Source organism: Miscanthus floridulus, chromosome 4 (genome assembly GCF_019320115.1).
Source record: "Miscanthus floridulus cultivar M001 chromosome 4, ASM1932011v1, whole genome shotgun sequence".
Lineage (NCBI taxonomy): Eukaryota > Viridiplantae > Streptophyta > Magnoliopsida > Poales > Poaceae > Miscanthus > Miscanthus floridulus.
The window spans coordinates 71,385,767-71,407,744 of record NC_089583.1 but is presented as its reverse complement, the minus strand read 5'-3'; the positions used below and the strand labels follow the sequence as shown (position 1 = coordinate 71,407,744).

The window sequence follows — 21,978 nt, the reverse complement described above, 5'->3', positions numbered from 1 at the left end:
ATGTAAAGTCCATTTTCTAACCTCTAGCTTGCGTGGCAATCAATTTTTAACGCTAAACTATGAAATCGGATACTGGACACCCTTCAACTCTTGAAACCAGACAAAAATTGGTTCCGTAGTTGGTTTCAAAGGTGATTCTATATTTCTAAAAATAATAAAAATCTAGTTAATCTCTAAAAAAGTATAACGAATTTATCTTAAATTAGAAAAAATGAAACTAATACCATTTTTCTAAAACTGCTTTACTTATTTTTAATATATTGACAATTAGGTAATTTAGATAGAATTTAGGGGTTGTGGCATTCTATTTTCATTATGGAGGAGGTGGGTAGATTAAAAACAAATTAAATCGAATTGTTACTATTGATAATGATGATTAATGTATACAAAGTTGGTGGTCGGTTATTTGTGTTTTCATAAGAAACTATATTTTTTTCTAGTGCACCTATCGAGGATTAGTGTGAAGGCTCTAAAAATCTTCAATTAGAATGAAACTGGGAGATTTTGTGAAAACTTGAGAACACACTAGCCATTCCATTACCCCCATCCTTATCTATGAGTACCCTTTTTGCATGAGGCTGGCCAGCATGCCCAATTCCCTAAGCAAAAATGTCATTTTTCAGCTACCCATTTGTTAGATAACTTGCACATAATCTTTCAGCAGCCGATAGAAAAGAAACTGATAAAATGTCAACAACAATATGTTAAATTATTATTGAAAATAATAGAATAGCCCAATAAATCACTACTATGTAAAAGATTTGCAGAGGCAGTTGAGAAGCCTCTGTAGAAACGGCTGACCCAACCACCTCTGCTAATCCTCCACAATTGATTTCTAGGAGGGGAATCACGTGATTTTTTTACGCGAAATACGCGCGTGTGCAGCAGTGCGGGGTTCGAACCCAAAATGTCGCATTGTGCATAATCACTCAAGTCACTTGTGACTAGATGGCAACGGGTATATGCCCGTTGGATAGTACCGTCCCATAGCCGCGTCTACCACATGAAATTCTATCTACTAAAATACCCATACCCAGATGGACGTGGCTCAGCATCGAGTGCCCTCTACGTAGATTCCTTGTAGGGAGACGTCAGCATCGGTTCCAATCTTCTCGTCCGCCCCGCCTTCGTCAACACCTCGCCGCCGCCAGACATCCGGACCGACCAGCGACGTGGTACCGCTCGCACTCCCCTCTGACCCCAATATACCGGCATGCGTTTGCATTCCCTTTGTATTTGCCTTGGCCGGTGGATCTTGCCAGATGCGAGCGCTAGTCTTGGACCTATTTTGTTATTGTGCGAACTGGCCCCTCCCTCAAGGGTGTGGGTTGGCTGTTTAGGGTTCTATTTCCAGTTTCTTCGTCATTTGCGTGAGTTTCAATTGATCTTGACGCATATTAGATTCTGTTAAGGCTAGCGCCTTAACTTCTTGCTTATTGTTCTTGCTCGCCCTTTAGTCTTCGTGAGATTGGAGAGCACAAGGAAATGATCGCATTCTGTTTGCTGCTGCAATTGTCGATAATTATGATTGATATATAGATTTGTGGTGTGGCCAGGTACGGCGAACCATTGGAAGAATCATTCGCCATGTCTATGGCACTCAAGGCTTTCCTCAACAGCCCTGTCGGCCCTTTGAGGTAACCGTCGGGCCAGAAACGGTCTCTGTTGTATTTCAAACTTCTACCTTCTTAATACAATGATACGCAATATGCTCTTGCGAAAAAACAGCCCTGTCGGCCCCAAAACCACCCACTTCTGAGGCCCCGTTGCAAACTGGGGTTTCATCATTGCGGTAAGCTGTAATCATATCCTAGTTTGCGTTCCCGTTTCATTACTATGTACTTTCAACATCCCGTGTTTCTGCATTGTAGCTGCAACAACGGTCTCACTTTGCATCAGAGTACTGCTTCTAGTGCTGTGGTAGTTTATCCAACTAAGGAATTCCAATGAATAGTTTTCTCCTAGTTAGATAATGAAATTTAATGATAAATGTCATTAATTTCATGTTTTGTATTCTGATGCCATTGTGATAAATGATAACCTGAAAAATGCTGATTTTGGGACCATCTTCCTTATAGAATATGTGGCTGTGACAGGACTAGTTGTGTCTACATGTGATTATTTTATCTTGTATTAAAAGTGCAATATTGCTGTTAGTTACTTGAGAGCTGAGTCTCGAGAGAGTTCTGCCTTCTTACAAAGATATGTTCTCGATGGAGCAATTTTATCTGATCACAACTATTGGGTCATTCAATGTACAGGATAAAGTATATTAGGTCACTGCTAGACTGATAGTACTTGAATTGAATCAGTGAGGCACAATATCTTCTCCTAAACTAGAGCCACTTCAGATAAAGACATTACTTCTGTAATTGTTCTGCAGTTGGCTGGTTATTGCCTGCTAGGAACGAAATGGATGCAAGTTCCTGTATTCGCAAAACATAATGTAGTGAATTACATGTTCTCCCGCAAAAACAGTGGCACATATTCCATTGGGTACCATACTTTCTTCTATGCACTAGTGACATAATTCTCTTGGGAGTTCACCTTATTGGGTTATTCGTTTAATAGAGCTTTACTAAGGATCACACTCACTGGTAGAGAACCGAGCTTTACTCCCGGTGGGGAACCCCCTCTAGTCCCGGTTCCCCACCCGGGAGCAAGCATCCGGGACTAAAGGGGGGGTCCTTTAGTCCCGGGTCAAGAACCGGGACTAAAGGAGGACCTTTAGTCCCGGTGGGTAACACCAACCGGGACTAAAGGTGCCTCCTGACATGCCACGATGGCCGGCACCTTTAGTCCCGGTTGGTAATACGAACCGGGACTAAAGGTTTTTTTCTTTTTTCTTTTCTTTTCATTTTTTTGTTTTCTTTTCAAAATAGGTTTTCGAAGTCGTATTGTACGCTGCTAATTATACATTTATATGCGCATATAGTATGTTTCGGTTCAAGCACAATGAACGTATTAAATCACACAATTCAAGCATAGAAATATATATATATATATATATATATATATATATATATATATATATATATATATATATATATATATGCATGCATCATATATATATTTACATGCATGCATGCATATGTGTATTTTACATTATATTATTTCATGTGCATATATTACAAAAGATTGCATTATAGTTGTTGTGACATAACAAGTTTCTTGTCATCCTCTAGCTTGGCTTCAATGGCAGTGTTGGGTCGAAGTAGAACTCGCCCTTGGAATCGATGACCTGCTCATTAAAAAATCCGGCTATAGACTCTTGAATTGCTTTGATTTGGTCTTGCCGTATGACCTTTTTCTCGAACCATCGAGTCTACAAGTTTGAATTAAAGGAAAATAAATTAATATATGTACATATATATATATATAAAGACATAGTAACACAATCAATAATAATAATTAAATGAATATATAGTGTATTTTTAACGTACTTTGAGTCTCTCTGTAGGAGTTCTTTGGGAGAGCACCTTGATAAACTTGCAAACATAGTAACCACAGTAGTTGTTCCCCTGTTCCTGCCTCAGACACCACTTTACGAGAAAAAGATTTGTCATCCAATCTGGTGATCCGGTGAAAGCTATATGTTTAATTAATAAAGATGATGCGATTCAGGGGACTTACTTTCAATGGGATTACATTCAGTGGCGCTTTGCATTTTTCCATGTGTTGCTTCTCAATAAAGGTTTTCCAAACACTGCCCAATAAAAAATTTGCCACGTCATCAGATATAGTTAATCATCATGTTTGTGTGTATATATAGTTGCTAGAGATCCCGAAATTACCTCTGGATAATATCTATCATATCTTGGTAGTCTTGTTGTGGTTTTCTCATCGAGTCATAGATTATCAAGTGACTTTTCACCAGATCGATGTCCATCAATATCCAGTGATTGCTGCATGTGTTTATAGGATATAACGCATAACACTCATTAATTAACTAGAATCAACATATGAGCCATTAAGGCTATGATCGACATGATTAACACTCACTTGAAGTTATAGGGAAAGAGTATATCCTTCTTGTGGCGTTGGTTCACTAAGAAGTTCATGATGTTACTCTCTGACTCAGACTTCCAATTAGTCATTGGAGTAATTGGGTCTTTGAATACTATATGGGGATCAACAAAACCAATTTCATTGCAGCCTTCCTTTCTGAGCTCTGTCATTGTAAATCTGCATATATATAGTACTTGTTAGGATAATTTATATGCATATGCACACATATGATGAGTTTAATAATAGATCGAAAGAATTATTACTTACAGGCAATAGCAGCTAATGATAACTTTGTCCAGAGAGGTAAGGTGGCATAGTTGATGAAATTCTGCAAAGTCAACATACATAACATCATCGCCACGGAACCAATGTTCGTCTCTAATTCTGACACCAACGCAGAAGTCTCCACTGGTAGACGCCTGCATGTATCACTTGTTTAGCAGGTACATTTGCGTCCCCAGATCAGATAAGGCTTGAGGGTTGTATAGACTCTGGCCTAGTACAAATTTTTTCTTCCAAATATCAACCTCCGCCGCACTCTCAATTTTTCCATCACCAAACATCTGGTAAAGGTCGAGACCAGTCTCATCAAGAAATTCACCAAGGTGATCCAAATCGACATCCGGAGGTATGTTTGCCTGATGCATTAATCCTAAATTCGAACCATATTCATTACCAACAACTAGCGGGGGGATTGATTGGTGCGCTTGTTGTCCGAGTTGGGCAACTCCTTTCCCTGCCCGCTTCTTTTTCTGTGCCGCCTCAATTGACTTGGTGAGAGTGCGGTCATAGTCTGATAACGTTGATTTGGACGGCTTACGAGATTCCCGCTGTTGATGCTGGTAAGAAGTCACCTTTTTTCTTAAAATATCCGGAGCTACGAAGAAGTACGGTTTCTCTGGGTTTCTCCTTGCTTCTTGATTCATTTTAAGTTTGTCATAGAATCTAGACATGTCTTTTTTATATGCATCAGTTCCTTCTTCCTTCTCTTCAGATATTATTTTGGGAATAGCCCTTGGTTTCACGGTGGCTTTCTTTGCAGGCGGGGACTGATTCTTCGTTTGAGGGGCTGGCCTCTTGCTAGGCTTCTTGGTAGGCGGGGGCGGGGGAGGCGTTGGAGACCTCCTTGGAGGTGTTGGCAGCGGCGTTGGAGACCTCCTTGGAGGTGGCGGCTGTGGCGTTGGAGACCTCCTTGGAGAGGGTGTGGATGCAGCCTCGTCTTCCAACACAATGTCATCGTACAGAGCACTATGATGATCTGGCGATTGAACAATTGGATTTAGGTTGGGGGAGGATCTGCTACAAAAAAAGGAATGACATATTATTATGAGCAGATTGTTAATTATTTAAGCCAATACAAATTAATGATGTAGTGTTTTCATCCGCACGTACCTATGGTGAGGTAGTTCAGAAGGAGGTGGAGCCGACATCCCTGGAATGATGATGTAGCGCTTGCGCCATAGAATGAATGTCTTCTCCGCTTCTCCTAGAGTCTTCTCGCCATCACCTCCAGGAATGTCAAGAGGCAAATCACTAAAACCTTTTTCAGCTTTATCTACCGAGATGGTGGCATATCCTTCTTGGATTATATTCCCATGAATCCTTGGTGTCTTGGTTCGGTCGATATGATTAACAAGACCGATAGCCACCTTGATTGTGGAATTCTCCTTCGGAATGTGTAGCTCACACGTTGTACAAGGTTCAGTGACGTCATCCACAGGGAAGCGCAGTCCTGTGTCCCCTTGATTTGGTATCTCCGTGGAAGCGCAGCTGCTTTTCAACTGAACAGATTGGCTAATGTTGATTCCTGGCTCTGATGCCTGCTTGCTTGCACTCACTGCTATTTGCACTTGCCTTTTGATTTCCTCCTGCATTCTCGCTTCAAGGTTTTTTTCCCGCTCCTGTGCTTCACGCACCGCTTCCTCCAACCTCTGGAGCCGGTGTGCCTCTTCTTCCTTCTTTCTCTGGCGACTTCTGTAGGAAGGTCTGTCCTGAGGGAATCCATGCTCCCACGAGACACTTCCTTTGCCTCTAGTTCGGCCACCATGTTCAATAGTCCCGATGGCGTATGTCAGCTCATCCTTCTCTCTGTTGGGCCTGAACTCACCACTAGCAGCAGCTCTCTGAGCATAAAACAATCTTTCTGCTGCTTCTTGCAGTCTTGCGCCATAAACGCACTTCCCTGTCTCCTGGTCTAGTGTTCCCCCATGAGCGAAAAACCAATTCTTTGCACGTTCTCCCCACTCGAGTGATTCTGGTCTGATACCCTTGGCAAGAAGGTCTGCTTCCATTTTGTTCCACTTCTTAATGGCAGTCGGGTAGCCACCTGATCCCAAGGTATGGTGGTATGTCTTCTGTTGGGCATTACGTTGGTTCTTTATCACCCGACTCACACCCTCTTCTGAAGTCTTGTACTGTACAAACTCATCCCAATAGGGCCTCTGCTTTGAGATCGGGCCTGGGACAGTAAAATCTGGTGCTATGTTCTTCTTGACATACGTCGTGTATAGGTGTTTCTTCCAAGTCTGAAACTGGGTGGCCATCTTCTTCATTGCCCAATCCCTAACTCGCTCCTTCAATTCATCACCATCTATTATATCATCATAATCATCTGTTTGGAGCGTGAAATGTACCAAGACATCATTCCAAATTAACGCCTTGTCACGATCAGAGACAAAACTGATATGAGGAGCATTGGTCTTCTTCTTCCATTCACGGGTACTAATCGGGAGCCGGTCCCGTACAAGGTAACCACAGTGGTGCACAAATTTCATTTTATTCGGCCCCCCCGGTTCTCCTGTATCCACATTGAACTCCGAGATGATGAAGCGACCCTCCAATGGCTTTTTGGGACCTCGAACATTTTTACTCTTCGTTGTAGTTGTTGATGTCGATCCAGAGGGCTACAAAACATAAACATTATTTTTAATGTCATGAGCACACATAAGACATATGATAATATATATATATAGCTAATAATAAAAAATATATACTTGGCCAATATGTTGTTGCTCATTTTGTTCAAGAGCTAAGTACTGACTCCCGTCATCTACATCCTCTTGCACGTTATTTTTAGCACCATCATCGCCGGCAACTTGAGTGCCAGTGTTGATCAAATTCATCATCAACTCCTCCTCATCCATATTTCTCGGGTCGGCCATCTAGCTTCAAAAAACAAAACCAATATATAGTACGTCAAATCTTTGCTTATTACATGCGTAAAATCTACAAACAATATGCATTATTAAATCTTGCCCCTCGATCACGGACGCAATTCGCCACACTAGGACGAACTACGTCGGTACTAGGGCGAATTAGGGCACGAGAAAGGGCGGTGTGACAAGAGTGGCGGTGCTCCACTCCGCCGTATATATGTCTGTACACATGGGTGAACGAGGGCGGCGGTGCTCCGCCGTATACATAGAAACGCATGGACGAAATGCATATGAATACAAATGACGTATATATACGTGTCGGCGCGGTGGCCGGTGTGCTGACGACGATGACGTGAGGCGGGCCGGCGTGCTGACGATGACGACGACGTGAGGCGGGCCGGGGCGGTGTCGGTGCGTGATGTTGTGATCCTATGTACCATGTGATCAACCATGTAGTCATTCATCATATGAGAAAATTCTATGTTAATAATATAAGTATAAGCCATTATGAAATGTAAGTATACGTGTCTTATTGCTCATATAACCATTACTATTTCCGAAATGATAAGAATTTATTTTCTTCTTCTACAGGCGATCTCTGATGCTATGATATAAAGTTTGAAGATAGTCTTCCTGGAAAAAAATATGTAATGCTCATATTACTTTAGCAACATTAATATATTATATATGTATATTCAAAGTTCACAAATGAAGAAACATGTGATATTTTTGATAAACTAAAAAACGCTTAGTTTATAAACTGGGTATCAAAATTGAGTTCCTATTTGACCATTATATATCCTACAACAAATCCTTCAAAAAAAAAGACCCTACATGAATATATTTGGATAAAATTTCGTTAACAAACATTGATCTATGAAGATAGAAAAAATTCTTCTATTGAAACTGCATCTTGAAATAATGGCATATCATATAGTGATGAATATATGGCGGTTGATGGGCTGGATCATTAGCGGATGGTTCGTAGCGTTGTTTCCAAATAATATATAGCGTGTTTATTATACAAGCCATGGATTTACATCGATCTAATTAATTTCTAAAGTAATTTCATTGGTGATCCTTAATTATACTTGTCATTTAGAGTTCCAAATATTCAAAACTTGCCTTAAGATATATTTTTATTTAAAATCATTTAGAGTTCCAAATATTCATTTTTAGTTTCTATAGATTTTGTGATTCAAAATTTGGAATTTTCAATCGACCTCGACCGTTGACATGGCTTACACCAAAGTTGTAGTTTTCGACGTGATCTATAACTCGGCAGTGGAGGGCTCGGACGAATGTACAAAGAGATCGACGAATATATCACCTCGAAGCTCGGCAGTGTACGTACTGGAGGGCCTCGGGCCGGCGCGGTGGGGCAACGCGCGGTGGAGGGCCTCGGGCGCGGAGGAGGGCGCGGTGGAGGGCCACGGGCAAGCGCGGAGGAGGGGCACGGGCTCGCGCGGTGGAGGCCGCACGAGGAAGAAGACGGCGGCGCCGGTGTCACGGAAGGCGAACGGACGCGGCGCGAGGTCGAAGAAGAGGCCGGGCGGCGGTGTTCGACGAGGAAGAAGACGAGCAGATCGATCTGCCAGGCGCTGGAGGTTATATAGCAGAGGAGAATTACTCCCGGTGCCAGCCACCAACCGGGAGTAAAAACCCTTTACTCCCGGTGCGTATTACCAACCGGGAGTAAAGGTTCCTTTACTCCCGGTGCGTGTTACCAACCGGGAGTAAAGGTATACCTTTACTCCCGGTTGGTAACACGCACCGGGAGTAAAGGCTTTTTTTTGGCGGGCCACGAAACTGCAGGCCACCTTTACTCCCGGGTGGGCTTCCCACCCGGGAGTAAAGGTGGCCTGCAGTTTCGTTTCCCGCCTGTTTTAAGCAATAGTCTTGTTAAATACAATAGAAATGCAATAGTTTTTATTAAATACATAGTAAATTAAATAAAAGGCATAAAATTATTTTGTTAAAAATATGAATTTTATTTTTGTTTATTGCACATAGGAAAAATCGATAACCTAACTTTTTTTATTTTTTGTTAGAATTATAAAACATAATGTAACTAATATTTATTATTTCGTTAATGCAAAAATGTAGTGTTTAATTAAAATTATTAAAATTATTGGTTTTGGACAGGAAATTTGTTTTCACATCATTTTAACGTTAATATTTTAATTTTTCATCACTCAGTATCCTAATTTACCTTTTTGAGAGAGAAATCCCACCAAATCAAACATTGATTTAATTTGAAATATGACATAATAAACATCTGAATTCACAATTATTACATAATATCTCAAACACACACTATATTAAATCACTATATCATCAAGTGGGCACAGCAGTGAACTTCTTCTTTACGTATGTCCCTTGGTTATGATCGCTTCGTAACCATGGAGTGTCCTCATCATTTACCAAGATGCTAGGGTCTTTGTTCACTTTGAAGGGCGGAATTCGGTCATCCTTTTCATATTCTTCTGACATGTCCGACTTGTCCTCAATTCCCACGATGACTCTTTTCCCTGAAAGAACTATGTGGCGCTTTGGCTCTTTGGTTGAGTCATTATCGTTTTTCCCTCTTTTTGGTTTGGTAGACATATCATTGACATAGAACACCTGATTCACATCCTTGGCAAGGACGAATGGTTCGTCTTTGTACCCAATATTACTAAGGTCTACTGTTGTCATTCCATACTCGTTGTCTACTGTTACTCCGCCTCCGGTCACCTTGACCCATTGGCACTTGAACAATGGGATCTTCAAAGTAGGTGCATATTCTAGTTCCCATATTTCATCTATGCGTCCATAATATGTCTGCTTATTCCCATTCGGGTCTGTGGCATCTATGCGGACACCACTGTTTTGGTTGGTACTCCTTTTATCTTGGGCTACTGTGTAGAATATGTTCCCATTTATCTCGTACCCTTTGTATGTGACGATATGCCATGATGGTTGCATAGCCAATAAATACAGTTGCTCATGGATGCTCTCATCACCTTGACATTTTTTTCGCAACCAACCGCCGAAAGTTTCCATGTGCTTATGCGTAATCCAAGCTTCAGTCTTGCCTGGAAACTCGGATCGTAAGAGATCCTTGTGTGTCTCAATATACGGATCTACCAAAGAGGAGTTCTGTAGAACTGTGTAGTGCGCTTTATTGAAATAATCATCATCCGTACCAATATATGTTTTCCTCCCTAGTGTCCCCTTTCCGCTTAGTCTCCCCTCATGTCTCGATTCAGGAACACCAATCGAGTCAAGGTCGGGAATAAAGTCAACACAGAACTCAATGACCTCTTCTGTTCCATAGCCCTTGGCGATGCTTCCTTCTGGGCGAGCACGGTTGTGAACATATTTCTTTAGGACTCCCATGAATCTCTCTAAGGGGAACATGTTGTGTAGGAACACAGGACCGAGAGTGAAAATCTCCTTGACTAGGTGAACTAGGAGGTGTGTCATAATATCAAAGAAGGAAGGAGGGAACACTAACTCAAAGCTGACGAGACATTGAACCACATCATTCTGTAGTTTAGCTAGATCAGTTGGATCAATTGCCTTCTGAGAAATTGCATTGAGGAATGCACATAGCTTTACGGTGGCTAGACGTACATTTGGAGGTAGAATTCCTCTTAATGCAACTGGAAGTAATTGCGTCATGAGAACGTGACAGTCATGGGACTTTAAGTTACAGAATTTCTTCTCTGTCACATTTATAATACCCTTTATATTCGAGGAGAATCCAGATGGTACCTTGATGTTGTTTAAGCATTCAAACATGATTTCCTTCTCCTCTTTGCTTAGAGTGTAGCTAGCAGGACGTAAGTAATGGCGTCCATCATCTGTCTTCTCTGGATGCAGGTTGTCTCTTTCTCTCAAACAACGCAGGTCCTGTCGTGCTTCAAATGTGTCCTTAGGCTTTCCATACACACCCATAAAGCCTAGCAGGTTCACACAAAGATTCTTCGTCAGGTGCATCACGTCGATCGAGCTACGGACCTCCAGGACTTGCCAATAGGGTAGGTCCCAAAATATGGACTTTTTCTTCCACATGGGTGCGTGACCGTTAGCGTCTTTCGGAATAGGTTGGCTTCCATGTCCTTTTCCAAAGACGACTTTCACATCATTGACCATATCGAGTACATCCTCACCGGTTCGGTTGCGAGGCTTGGTCAGGTGGTCTGCTTTCCCTTTAAAATGCTTACCTTTCTTTCTTACGGGGTGATTTGCAGGAAGAAATCGACGATGGCCAAGGTACACGACCTTTCGACATTTTTTCAAGAATACACCTCTAATATCACCGAAGCAGTGTGTGCATGCATTATATCCCTTGTTTGACTGTCCTGAAAGATTACTTAGAGCAGGCCAATCATTGATTGTTACGAACAACAATGCTCGCAGATCAAAGTGTTCCTGTTTGTACTCATCCCACACACGTACACCTTCTTTATTCCACAAAATGAGAAGTTCATCAATAAGTGGTCTCAGGTACACATCGATGTCATTGCCAGGTTGCTTCGGGCCTTGGATGAGCACAGGCATCATAATGAACTTCCGCTTCATGCATAACCAAGGAGGAATGTTGTAGATACTTAGAGTAACAGGCCAAGTGCTATGACTACTGTTCTGCTCTCCAAAAGGATTGATACCATCTGTACTTAAAGCAAACCTTAAGTTTCTTGCGTCATTTGCAAACTTCGGGAATTCTCTATCGATTGCTCTCCACTGGGACCCATCAGCAGTGTGTCTCAACATATTGTCTACCTTACGGTCTTCTTTGTGCCATCGTAACAATTTTGCATGTTCTTTGTTTCTGAACAGACGTTTCAAGCGTGGTATTATAGGAGCATACCACATAACCTTGGCAGGGATTTTCTTACGTGGACGTTCGCCCTCAACATCACCAGGGTCATCTCGCCTGATCTTATACCGCGACGCATGGCATACCGGGCATGCATCCAATTTCTCGTACTCTTTGCCACGGTATAGGATGCAGTCATTAGGACATGCATGTATCTTCTCTATTTCTAGCCCCATAGGACAGACAACTTGTTTTGCTTCGTAGGTAGTGGCGGGAAATTCATTGTACTTCGGAAGCATCTTCTTTTGGATTTTTAGTAACTCTCCAAATCCCTTGTCAGATACACCATTCTTTGCCTTCCATTGCAGCAATTCTAGTGTGGTTCCCAACTTTTTCTGCCCTGCATCACAAGTTGGGTACAACAATTTCTTGTGATCTTCTAGCATCCGCTCGAACTTGATCTTCTCCTTTTCACTTTCACATTCTCTTTGTGCATCACGAATGACCTGACAAAGATCATCAGCCGGCTCATCTTCTGCGGCTACCTCTTCTTCAGCTTCTCCCATTGCAGTATCATTGAAGCACGCACCATCAGGAATAATATCATTGTCGTCCCATTGTTCTTCTTCATCTTCTTCCATTACAACACCGGTTTCTCCGTGCTTTGTCCAACAAATATAGTTTGGCATGAAACCCGACTTGAACAAGTGTGAATGAAGAGTCCTTGAGCAAGGATATTCCACCGTATTCTTACATATGGCACATGGGCAGCACATGAAACCGTCGCGTTTGTTTGTCTCGGCCGCACGTAATAAAGAATGCACGCCGTCAATGAACTCTTGTGAGCGGCGATCAGCATTATACATCCAATGACGGCTCATCTGCATTACATGACATAAATATCATATTAAAACCTAGATCATAATTAATTATTTATACAACATGCGTGCCACCACAAAAGATACAAATTTATGAAAGCATCGCTACAATGTAGACAATCCCAACTACCACTAAAAGAACTAAAGCTAAAATACATTTCAGGAGCACAAGGATTTCGCGACCAATCTCAACTAAAACAGACAGATCCCCCGATTGTGCAACATCTTTGGGCTTCTTCGACTGGATCACTGCCTCATTAGCCGCCGTATCTGCCTGTTGTGCAAGATATTTTTGCACGAGTTCAACATACTCTTCCTCCCAGTAGAAGCCTAAACATCGTCCACTGCCATCCCACTGAAATTAAAACAAAAAACTAGAACTTTAATCACAACCATCATGAAAATAGGTATAAACTAACCATAATCATTAAATACGATAAAATAACTCACATTGCGATCCGGACACTTGTAGAAGATACGATCCTTGTTGGGACCCTCCTTCTTCACTCGGTACTCCATCACAATCTTCATCTCATCACGACACTTGCCGCATGGAATGAGAGGAAGGCCCGGCCTAAGTCGCTTTGGAAACCCATGAGAGGCCGAGGACCCGGAAGCAGTTACCATCTACTCTCTATACTCATTTTTTAATACACTATAAATTTCTTCTTTTATAAACAAATAAAATTAACAAACTATAAAATTATCTAGATCTCTAAACAATGATATTTTTAATGGTCATTGTGTTCTCGTCTTTTACTGCGGCAGGTAAGTAATTCATATGATATTTCCGCAAATTAACAGAAGAATGGGAATGTACACACATAACAGACTACTACGACGATATCGGGACGTGTGAATAAATAACCATCCGTACTAGTTGACCTTGCTTACGTGATCATCTCGGCGAGCATTTCTCCACCGGACAGCACCGTACTTGGTCAAGGAAGAGCTCCGATTCTATGAGGAAGGGAACACGGTCTCCCACGACCGTTGTCGCTCTCCCTCGTAGAATCAAAGCTCCTCCTTGATGTCCGTTACCGCTCGACAGAGAACATGCTTGCCGAGCTGAACACGGTCCGCAAGTTCAACTAGTACGGATTTTCTATAATTTTCTAACTATTTTCTAAGTTTTTATTTATATATACTACGTTTAGGTACGGTGATTGACAGACTACTACGACGATATCGGGACATGTGAATAAATAACCATCCGTACTAGTTGACCTTGCTTACGTGATCAGCTCGGCGAGGATTTCTCCACCGGACGGCACCGTACTTGGTCAAGGAAGAGCTCCGATTCTATGAGGAAGGGAACACGGTCTTCCACGACCGTTATCGCTCTCCCTCGTAGAATCAAAGCTCCTCCTTGACGTCCGTTACCGCTCGGCAGAGAACATCCTCGCCGACCTGAACACGGTCCGCAAGTTCAACTAGTAAGGATTTGCTATAATTTTCTAACTATTTTCTAACTTTATATTTATATATACTTTAACCTTCTTTCATGTAAATATGCAAGCTTAAAGTGATTTTGAGCTCAAATTGCTTACAAATGAAAAAAAACCACAATAAAGAACCATAAATATATATAGTGAATAAAATGGTATAAGAAAATGGTAAAAAATGAGAGTATGAGATTGGTAACCTTTACAACTGAAGAATCGACGGAGGAATCGAAGAATGGATGGAGGAACAATGGAGGGAGGGAGGAAGCAAGAACACTACTGCAGTGAGCTTCAAAATGTGCTGAGCTCGGGCTCGGGGAGGAAGGAGGAGACGGCCGATTTATAAAGGGAGAACATTTAGTCCCGGTTGATAGATCCAATCGGGACTAAAGGTAACTTTCCAACCCCGGGCGCAGCCACGGCCCGGGAGTAGACCTTTACTCCCGGTTGGAGCCACCAACCGGGAGTAAAAGTATACCTTTAGTCCCGGTTGGTGGCTCCAACCGGGACTAAAGGTCCCTGCCACCTCTGTCTGGCGCAGTAGCCGTTGGGCAGGAACCTTTAGTCCCGGTTGGAGCCACCAACCGGGACTAAAGGTATTTCTAGTCCCGGGGGCAAAAAATTCCGGGACTAGAGCCCATTTTGGCCGAGGATCAAAGGTCTGTTCTCTACTAGTGACTGAAATGACATTAGTGGTCAAGGGATCATGCATGTATTCATGTCCATTCTAAATAGAGTAGAACTACATGTGCTCTTTCATGTAGTAATTAGTAAATACATGGACCAATGGACATGGCACCAGGATTGATCATTTCAAGAATGCTCTTTAGAGTTCTCTTTATTCAATAAAAGAAAATAATTATTCGGCACATTTCAGATGTACTTGCCCTGTTCGCTTGGCTGATAAGCCATGGCTGAAAGTACTGTTGGCTGATTTGTTGTGAGAGAAAAATACTATTCGTTGGTCGAAAAAGTACGGCTTATAAGCCAAGCGAACAGGGCGATGCCTGCTGGTTACTAGTCTTTTAGACATGGTAGCTTCGTGCTCTCTTGTGTTGGGGGCAAACACATGCTTTTAACTTCCATGTTACCTGTTGATGACCTGTGTACCCTTTAACTCTTGGATGATATCACTTGGTGAAGTATATAACATTATCAGTCAAGTGGACATATGCTCACTCTTAAAAAAAAACTCCGCGTGCTGTGGCTTGAAGGAAGTCACTAATTACGTGGCAGAAACGTATCCTGTTCGGAGTTATTATTCTACTGAATAGAAGGAAAGAGCATTGAACCCAACTCATACACTCTTCTAGGTTGACCGTTTGTCTTGTAGTCCTAACTAACAGTTTATGTGGGCCCAAACAAATTTCTGCACCTAGTATTTTCAGAAGGAAAATTATGATGGGATCACACAAATCTAAGTTCTATAATTTTTTTTTGTGAATGTCAACTAGATAAATGTTTTGCATGTAGCTTCAATATCCTGTCTGAGTTGAATATGTAAGTACCTTGATCTTTTGTACTCTCATGACCCATCCTCGGCCATGTTGTTAAGTGTTCAGCACAGCAGTATTGCCCTCTGATGAGCTATATTTGTTGCATTACCAGGGTTTGGTTGACATGAACAAACCTCCTGAAATGATATCTGGCAATATGACAGCAGGTAGATGAAAATAAAATAATTGAAAGTTTTCAATTACAGCAGCCATATGTGATGTATATACTAATCAAACAGTTCCATTTGGTGCAGCCATGTGCGTGTATTCAGGCCTTGTTTAGATGCCAAAAAAATTGGCAAAATGCACTGTAACAGTTTTCGTTGTTATTTGGCAATTAGTGTCCAATCATAGTCTAATTAGGCTTAAAAGATTCGTCTCGTGGATTTCGTCTAAACTGTGTAATTAGTTTTATTTTTTATTTATATTTAATGCTTCATGTATACGTCTAAAAATTCGATGTGACAGAAAATCTTAAAAACTTTGGCGAAATTTTGGGAACTAAACTGGCCCTCAGGCCTCTTTATGAGGTTCGCATGGATGGTACAGCCACGGAACTACTTGCTTCTCGCATGCCATGCCTCCAATGAATCAGTCCAGCTCTACCAGTTATCTCGGTGGGCCAGGGCGCAGGGGTAAGCTTATCATTTTTGTAATATAAATAATATTTCTTCCCCTCTAGCCACAGTAAAACAATTGTAACTGAACATATCTCTTTGTGATGATGGATTTGTATGCTAATCATATCATATTAGGCCCATCCCTTTATGCAATACTGAATGTAATACAAAGCATGGCTTCCATCTTGCAGGTACCTGGAGAAGAAAGAACCAGAGGCTCAGCAATCAAAAGAGTGGAGTGTATAGGCCTGCATTCACCTTCTCAATCAATGACAATAAGAGTGATCTGCCGCTGCAGTTTTTTTTTTTTTTTTTGAAACGAAGCCGCTGCAGTTTTGAATCCTCACTCTGGCAGACAAATCCCAGAAAACCTCTTCTATAGTTATATACGCCATATATGCCGTGTTACAGTGCTTTCCCCCATCATGCTATGGTCGGTGCTCCTATTGCAGAATCTCACTTCACTTATGATCAGAGTTCGTGTCTCGTTTTTCTTTCTAATTTGATGGTTGTAAAACACACACATCACATGCGTTTGAAAATGGTGATCCCAGATTCTGTACCCTCATATCGATGTTCGCCACTCCTTCCCTGCAGCCCATACCACACATATATATCTCCATTTGGCTGGCAGAATTTTGGCTGAAACTGACTGAAAAACACTGTTCTGGCTGAATTATTATGAGAGAAAAATACTGCTCCGACTAAAAAAAAAAAAGAAATCGAATAAACCGAATATGGGGTAAGCTGAATGGGGACACAAGTGATGAGTTTTGCTGTTAAACAGTTCATCATCCTGTATGCAGCCTGTATCTCTGCCAGCCGAACGGGGATACAAGTGATGCGGTGCGAGGCTGTAGCTCTGGATCCATTGGGCGCCCCGTCCGTTTCAGGCTGTGCGGCCACTCCTGCCCTTGCAGTTGCAGCTCGTCTCCGTTTCTCACGAAAGGGACAGGACCCGGGCCCCTGTGATGTGAAAGCGTTGTGAGCGGCGGTGCCAGCCGAGCCGATTCGTGTGTGATGGCCCAACCCAACTTGTGTGCTGCCTTGCGAGTTGCGACGTTGTCACGTTGCTTCGGTGTCGGCGCTTGGGGGTGACTATCTGTAGATAAGTAGATCCTATGCCCATTCGCATTCATCGTCGACCCACATGGAGGTCGGTGTCCCTAGCAAAGTTGCAGGAGCAACCTGGGAGTGAGGAGGTGACAGCTGTGGCACCGGCTGTTGCCTGTTGGTGTTGGACTGTTGGTCCAAGCATGTAACGGGCCTTTTTGTGTCTCCGAAAATTTGATGAAATCTACGTGAAGTTGAGGGTCTTTGTGATTGGAAGCCTATGCCAGAGAAGCCAAATGAAAGAGGACAATATATTTTTCTTATGCAATGTAGAGGTAAGTGGATAGTTTTTATTTTCATAATCGCTGAAATTTAGCTTATGTTGATTCGTTGTGAGAGTAAAACACTATTTGTTTGCTGAAAAGTATCGCTGAAGTAGTTCAAGCGAACAGAGAAACACCTTTGATTTAATAAATAATACGAGGATAAAATATTGTTTCAATAAGCAATATAAAAAGAGTCATAATCTAGATTCCAAAGTGAACTTTAATATAGATGAATGGTAAACGATCATTTCCCTGCCCTGGCGAACTTTGTTTGTGGGCAGTAAAAACAGTACATCAACTACGATAAAAGAATCAGTACAGAGCAGTGAATTTTATACAAATCAGCACAATTCATCATTACATGCTCAGACAACCTTCACAGCCATCCAAGAGTATACTCTATTCATTCAAAAAATATATATATATATAGGATTTATACCGGTCAAACATTTTAAGTTTAACTAACTTTATAAAATAAACTAGCAATATTTGTATCTTAAAATAAGTTTATATTATAAAAATATGTTAATTAGTTCATCTAATAATACTAAATACGCATTATAAATACCAATATTTTATTATATTTTTATCGAAATTGAAAATGTTTTGATTTCTTCCTCCTCGGTCCCATTCTACGAGGAAGAACTTGTCACGGTCACAGCCGAGCACAGCACGTCGGCATCACCGCTATGGCGCTGTCGCGACGCCCCTCTCCGAGTCTCCGAGACGTCGTCAGGACCTCTCCTTCTCTCGCTACGGCGACGACAGCGACGCAGCGGGCCCGGACCCAAGCGCGCACCCACAGGCCACAGACCCCACATCCGTCCGCCGGCCTCGCGATTCGTGTCCCGCGCCACGCTCCCTCCTCCTCTCCTACCGCGTCGACACGGCGATACCCCCGCGGCAGTCGGCACCCACCTCACCCAAATTTCCGTTTCTCGTTCTCTCCCCCCACCCCGACCCCTTCCAAAACCAACCGAACCGAAGCCGGCTAACGCGACCGAGGATGCGGAAACGGGTGGAGGAAAAGGGCAAAGTCGCCCCCCGCCGCCCGCCGCCGCCGATTGGTCGGTGAGCCCGATGCACTGTCCCGCTCGGCGCCGTCGTGTACCTCCGCGTTGATCTCCGCCTCGCGCCACGCCCGATTCGAGAGGAATCGCTTCGGTTTGGCCGGCCGGTAGGTTGGTCGGTTGGGATTCATATCATTTCTTTTCATACTTGCCAACAAGAACTCGACACCGAGTCGCCCGCACCTACCATGTGCTGCTGAGTTCGTTGGGGCCGTGTGGAGCCGCTGTTAATTTCGCTGCTCCTGGCAGGCAGGTGCGGGGGTTCAGGAGGCGCGGGGTCTCGGCGGCTGCAATGCAGGTTCGCATCTCGTGCCGGCGTTTCATCGGTTCGGTTCGTTTGTTTTCCGGCTTGTTGCGCTGAAATTGTGCGATTTGTTTCTTGATTCAAGGACTACTAGGGGCCGGTGCATTCCTGCGAGGTGGCTGTGGCTGTCTGGGCTGTATGATAGGTATGGGATTCTTTTAGTTCCCACACATAAGGACCATAGTTCCTTGCGGATTTCTATTGTTGCTGTATGAAAGTAGTGATTTTTTGTGCAGAAACTGGAATCTTGGGCGGTTGTTTCGTGGATGCAAAAACCAGCGGGCGCTGGCGGTTGTACCGTCTCAGCTAGCTCCGGACCTGTCTTGGCCTAGCGGGGAATTGATGGAGCACAAGAAAGCTAGAGCAGTGGAGGATCCTGCCTGGTTGATTTGCGACGATGCCCTCGCTGAGGTCTTCCGCAGGCTGCCTGCCCGTGCGCTCGCGGCTTGCAGACTGGTGTGCAAGTCATGGATGTCCGTGCTCACAGATCCACACTTCATCCATGAGCACCTGAGCCGCGGCCAGCAGAAGCTGCTGCTCTTTGCGAACGACCGGGCAAATGACAGGTCGCTCGCCATGGTGCTCGCAGACGACAACAAGTCCATGTACCAGCTGTCGAGGCCCGTGGTGTCTCGGAGCGTCTTTATGCACAATTCTTGCAATGGTCTGCTGTGCCTAGGTGACAGCACAGGAGCTGTGGAGGTTCTGAACCCGACGACCGGTGAATCTTTAATGTTGCCGATGCCAATGTACACGGCAGGGAGCAGCCAGTTCTCATCCTGTAATTGGCACTGCTTGGGGTTTTGCCCACAAAAAAGGGAACACAAGGTTGTGCATTTCTATCCAGGAGCTCACATTGATTTGTTCAAGGTACAATGTGAGATCTACACAATTGGAGCTGGTGTCTGGAGACAAGTTGGGAGCTTTCATGGGGCTCCGACGGACAGAGGGGTGCATGTTAATGGGATGGTGTACTATCTGACAAAGTTCCGCTACATTGCTTCATCGCGTATCAACTGCTTGAATCTTGAGAGTGAAAAATTTGATGTGATGATGCTTCCCCCGCGCAAATCTTATGGAGGCCATTGCTCTTTGACAGAGCTTGAGGGGAGGCTATGCTTGTTGATTGTGGATGGTGCACTGGAAGGCCCTCCTCGTACAATGGACATCCTGATGCTCAATAGCCATGATAAGCAGGACTGGACTCCCAGATACCACTTCACCTTGCCTTGGTTGATGCCTTCATGTTATTTTACTCCGAAACACACACTCTTCCATGACGGAAAAATTTGGGTGCAGTTGTTGGCTAGGAATCTATACTGTTTTGACCCAAGTTCATGTTCAGAAGAACTGACAAAAGCCTGGCCAGAGCTTGACTTTTCATTTAGCACACATACTTTCATTGAGAGCATAGTTCCACTGCGTAAATACTACTACTTCAAGCAGATACAATGACAGACTGACAGTGGTGTTCTGCCCCTTGCTTTCAAGGTGGTTTTCAGTTTACATCATTACATTGTCTTATTATTTCTTTTTTCTTATATGAACGACCAAGCTGTTACATGTTAGTCAGCTTAAGATGGTGTGTGTTCTGGATTCTAATTAGTTATAATAATTGCAATTTCCAAACATCTTAACTACTCATTCTTCTAGATTCTAATTGATCTCTTTATGCTGAGAAGTTGATAGGCCAAGTTCAGAGGAGCATTTCATTAGTTCTTATTTCATAGCTTAGGTGATTATTGATGTAAACACTGAACCTGTTTTTGTACTGCCTCCAAAAAGTTTCTTATAATCTGGTGGTTTGTAAATTAAAAATTCTATGAATACCGTGTGATGTTTTCTGCTACACTTCAACAATTCGTGTTGATAACAAATTTTCTAGCTGTGCGTGTTAAAAAGTTTATGAATACCATGCTTCTGATGAAATTAGTATTTGCATGGAAATATTTCCATTCTAGGTAGATGAAGTCCAGTACCCGTAAATAGTATCTGAAGAATTGTGAAAGGATCCAGGTGCCCAAGCGGAGGTGAATTGGGCTAATTCTAAAATTCTTTGTAATAATTAAACCCTACGGTTAGCTCAATTAACCCATTGTGTCTAGAAAGTGTTTTTATTGATCTACCGCATAAAAGTTTAACAACATATATTCTAATCCTACTCTAGCATGACAATTCTATGAATATAAATGACAAGAATTGAATTGCTCAAAGTAAAGAGAGAAGGAGGAACGCGACGATGTTTTGCCGAGGTATCGGAGAGTCGTCACTCCCTACCAGTCCTCGTTGGAGCACCCGTGTAAGGGTGTAGCTCCCCTTTGATCCGCGCAAGGATCAAGTGCTCTCTACGGGTTGATTCTTTGACACTCCGTCGCGGTGAATCACCCACAACCGCTCACAACTTGAGTTGGGTCATCCACAAGTTCTGTCGGATTATCACCAAGCTCCCAATCACCAACAAGCCGTCTAGGTGATGGCGATCACAAAGAGTAACAAACACGAACTCTCACTTGACCACGACAAGCCTAATGAGAAGGATGGATGCACACTTTGCTACTCTTGCTTTCACTGATGAGGGCTCTCTTTGGAATTCTCAAATCTCAATCACCTCACTAGGACCTTACTCTTCTTGGCACTCTCAAGGGTGTTTCTCAGCTATTGGAATAAGTAAAAGTACCCTCTCACACAAATGAAGGAAGTATTTATATATCCATGTTCAAAACGAACCGTTATGTGCCTCTGCTGGGTGACCGGACGCTTCAGTCATGTTGACCGGACGCTCCGGTCGGTTCTCCCCGAACTTCAGTGTTTAAGTT

The 21,978-nt window shown here is 42.9% G+C and overlaps 1 protein-coding gene and 1 pseudogene across 1 annotated transcript; both read left to right on the top strand.

Annotated features, from left to right (window-relative positions):
• The first annotated feature begins 1,110 nt into the window (after positions 1 to 1,110).
• Positions 1,111 to 17,397, top strand: LOC136548629 (mitochondrial pyruvate carrier 1-like; annotated as a pseudogene).
• A 1,319-nt stretch (positions 17,398 to 18,716) lies between these two features.
• On the top strand, positions 18,717 to 21,025 carry LOC136551698 (putative F-box protein At2g02030). Its single transcript, XM_066543243.1, has 4 exons — positions 18,717 to 18,965; positions 19,108 to 19,156; positions 19,248 to 19,307; positions 19,399 to 21,025. The coding sequence occupies exon 4, from the start codon at positions 19,505 to 19,507 to the stop codon at positions 20,615 to 20,617; it is 1,113 nt and encodes a 370-aa protein (XP_066399340.1). The 5' UTR covers positions 18,717 to 18,965; positions 19,108 to 19,156; positions 19,248 to 19,307; positions 19,399 to 19,504; the 3' UTR covers positions 20,618 to 21,025.
• The last annotated feature ends 953 nt before the right edge of the window (positions 21,026 to 21,978 follow it).

Coding starts and splice junctions, on each gene's coding strand:
- LOC136551698 (XM_066543243.1), top strand. CDS start 19,505: ATGGAGCACAAGAAAGCTAGAGCAGTGGAGGATCCTGCCTGGTTGATT.